Source organism: Tupaia chinensis, unplaced genomic scaffold (genome assembly GCF_000334495.1).
Source record: "Tupaia chinensis unplaced genomic scaffold, TupChi_1.0 Scaffold000671_1, whole genome shotgun sequence".
Classification (NCBI taxonomy): Eukaryota; Metazoa; Chordata; class Mammalia; order Scandentia; family Tupaiidae; genus Tupaia; species Tupaia belangeri.
The window spans coordinates 4,593,786-4,595,071 of record NW_006160193.1 but is presented as its reverse complement, the minus strand read 5'-3'; the positions used below and the strand labels follow the sequence as shown (position 1 = coordinate 4,595,071).

Below are 1,286 nucleotides of genomic sequence, written 5' to 3'. Positions count from 1 at the left end.
CAGACGGCACATTACAACTCCAGGGGACCAGTGCGTCCCCAGTGGGGGTGAGGGAGGCTCCCCCTTGGAGACACGCAGTGGGATCAGCTCCAGCAGGTCAAGTGAGCCTCCAGGATAGGCCAGACCATCGGACCCGGGCTGAGACTTAGTCTCCCTCAGATCCTGTTTCTTGGGTCAGAAAACATTTTTGGTTCAATCCCCTCGTTCCTAATTCAAAGTTTTAGAGTCAGAGAGGACCTTGGTGGTGGGTGTTCAAACCCCGCCCAAGAGGGGCGAGAAGGTGGGCCCAGGAGTGGGATGGGGCCTCGCCAAGGATCAGGCGGTGAGGGAGTGGCAGGGCTGGGATGGTCCCGGCCCCCCGGCAGCCAGCCTGGGCGCTCTCTGCCTGACACACAGCCGCTGCACTCTGCAAAATCTCAAAGCAAGCAGAAAGATCGAAGGGTTGCGGTGTTGGCTCGAGGTGAGTGCGAGTTGGATGTGGCGTGTGAGAATTAACGAACGAAAGAGATCTTAGCCCTTTCCACAGTGATCGGTCATGCACTGGACTCGTAACGGTTGCACGAGGACCCTGCGGCCGAGACCCCTGCAGAGGGGCGTCGGCACCACGTCCTGGTTCTGTTGCCATGTTTTTTTTTGGTATTTTTTGATATTTCATTACATTTAGAGTTTAGAATAACATACTTATTTCTTTTACTTGTTTAAAGAGGAAATTCTTCGTATTATCTTTATCATGCATTAATAGAGAGAGAAAGAGGGTTCTTTTGGCAACGCGTTTGTCACACGGCAGCACAGAGACGGTACACGCAAGCGCAGCGTTCACCAGGTTCAACACAGGACAGCCAATTCCACCACAAAGATTAGGGCAGACCGCAGAGGGAGCTGGGTGGGCCGCTGGCAGAGGGCCCGGGGGCGCGGCTCAGATCTCCTGCTCGCCGCCTGCCTCCCGGCGGAAGGTGGCCACGGCGCCCTTCTCGGGGAAGATGATGTTGACGGCCAGCTCCTCGCCGCTGCCGTACTGCAGCAGCAGGCTCCTCTTCTTGCGCAGCATGCGGCTGTAGCGCAGGTTGGACACCCAGGCCTCGCACTTGTTGAGAAAGACGATGCCCACGGTGCCCAGCACCACCAGGCTGGTGAGCACGCCCAGGATGGTGAAGCAGATGGCCTGGCCCTCGGTGAGGAGAGGGGTGCTCTTGTTGAGCTCTTTCATAGACACCTTCAGGATGCGGTGCTCGGGCTGCGGCACCGGCAGCTCGTGCACCCCGGGGGGCCGGCGGGAGAGCAGACCC

General features: G+C 58.2%; 1 protein-coding gene across 1 annotated transcript in view; it reads right to left on the bottom strand.

Annotated features, from left to right (window-relative positions):
* Window positions 1–41: 41 nt before the first annotated feature.
* DLK1 (delta like non-canonical Notch ligand 1) overlaps window positions 42–1,286 on the bottom strand; it is a 9,410-nt gene continuing 8,165 nt past the window's right edge. Inside the window, exon 6 of the mRNA XM_027776369.1 lies at window positions 42–1,249. Within this exon, the coding sequence (XP_027632170.1) occupies window positions 917–1,249 (333 nt within the window). The 3' untranslated portion in view covers window positions 42–916. The remainder of the gene's footprint in view (window positions 1,250–1,286) is intronic.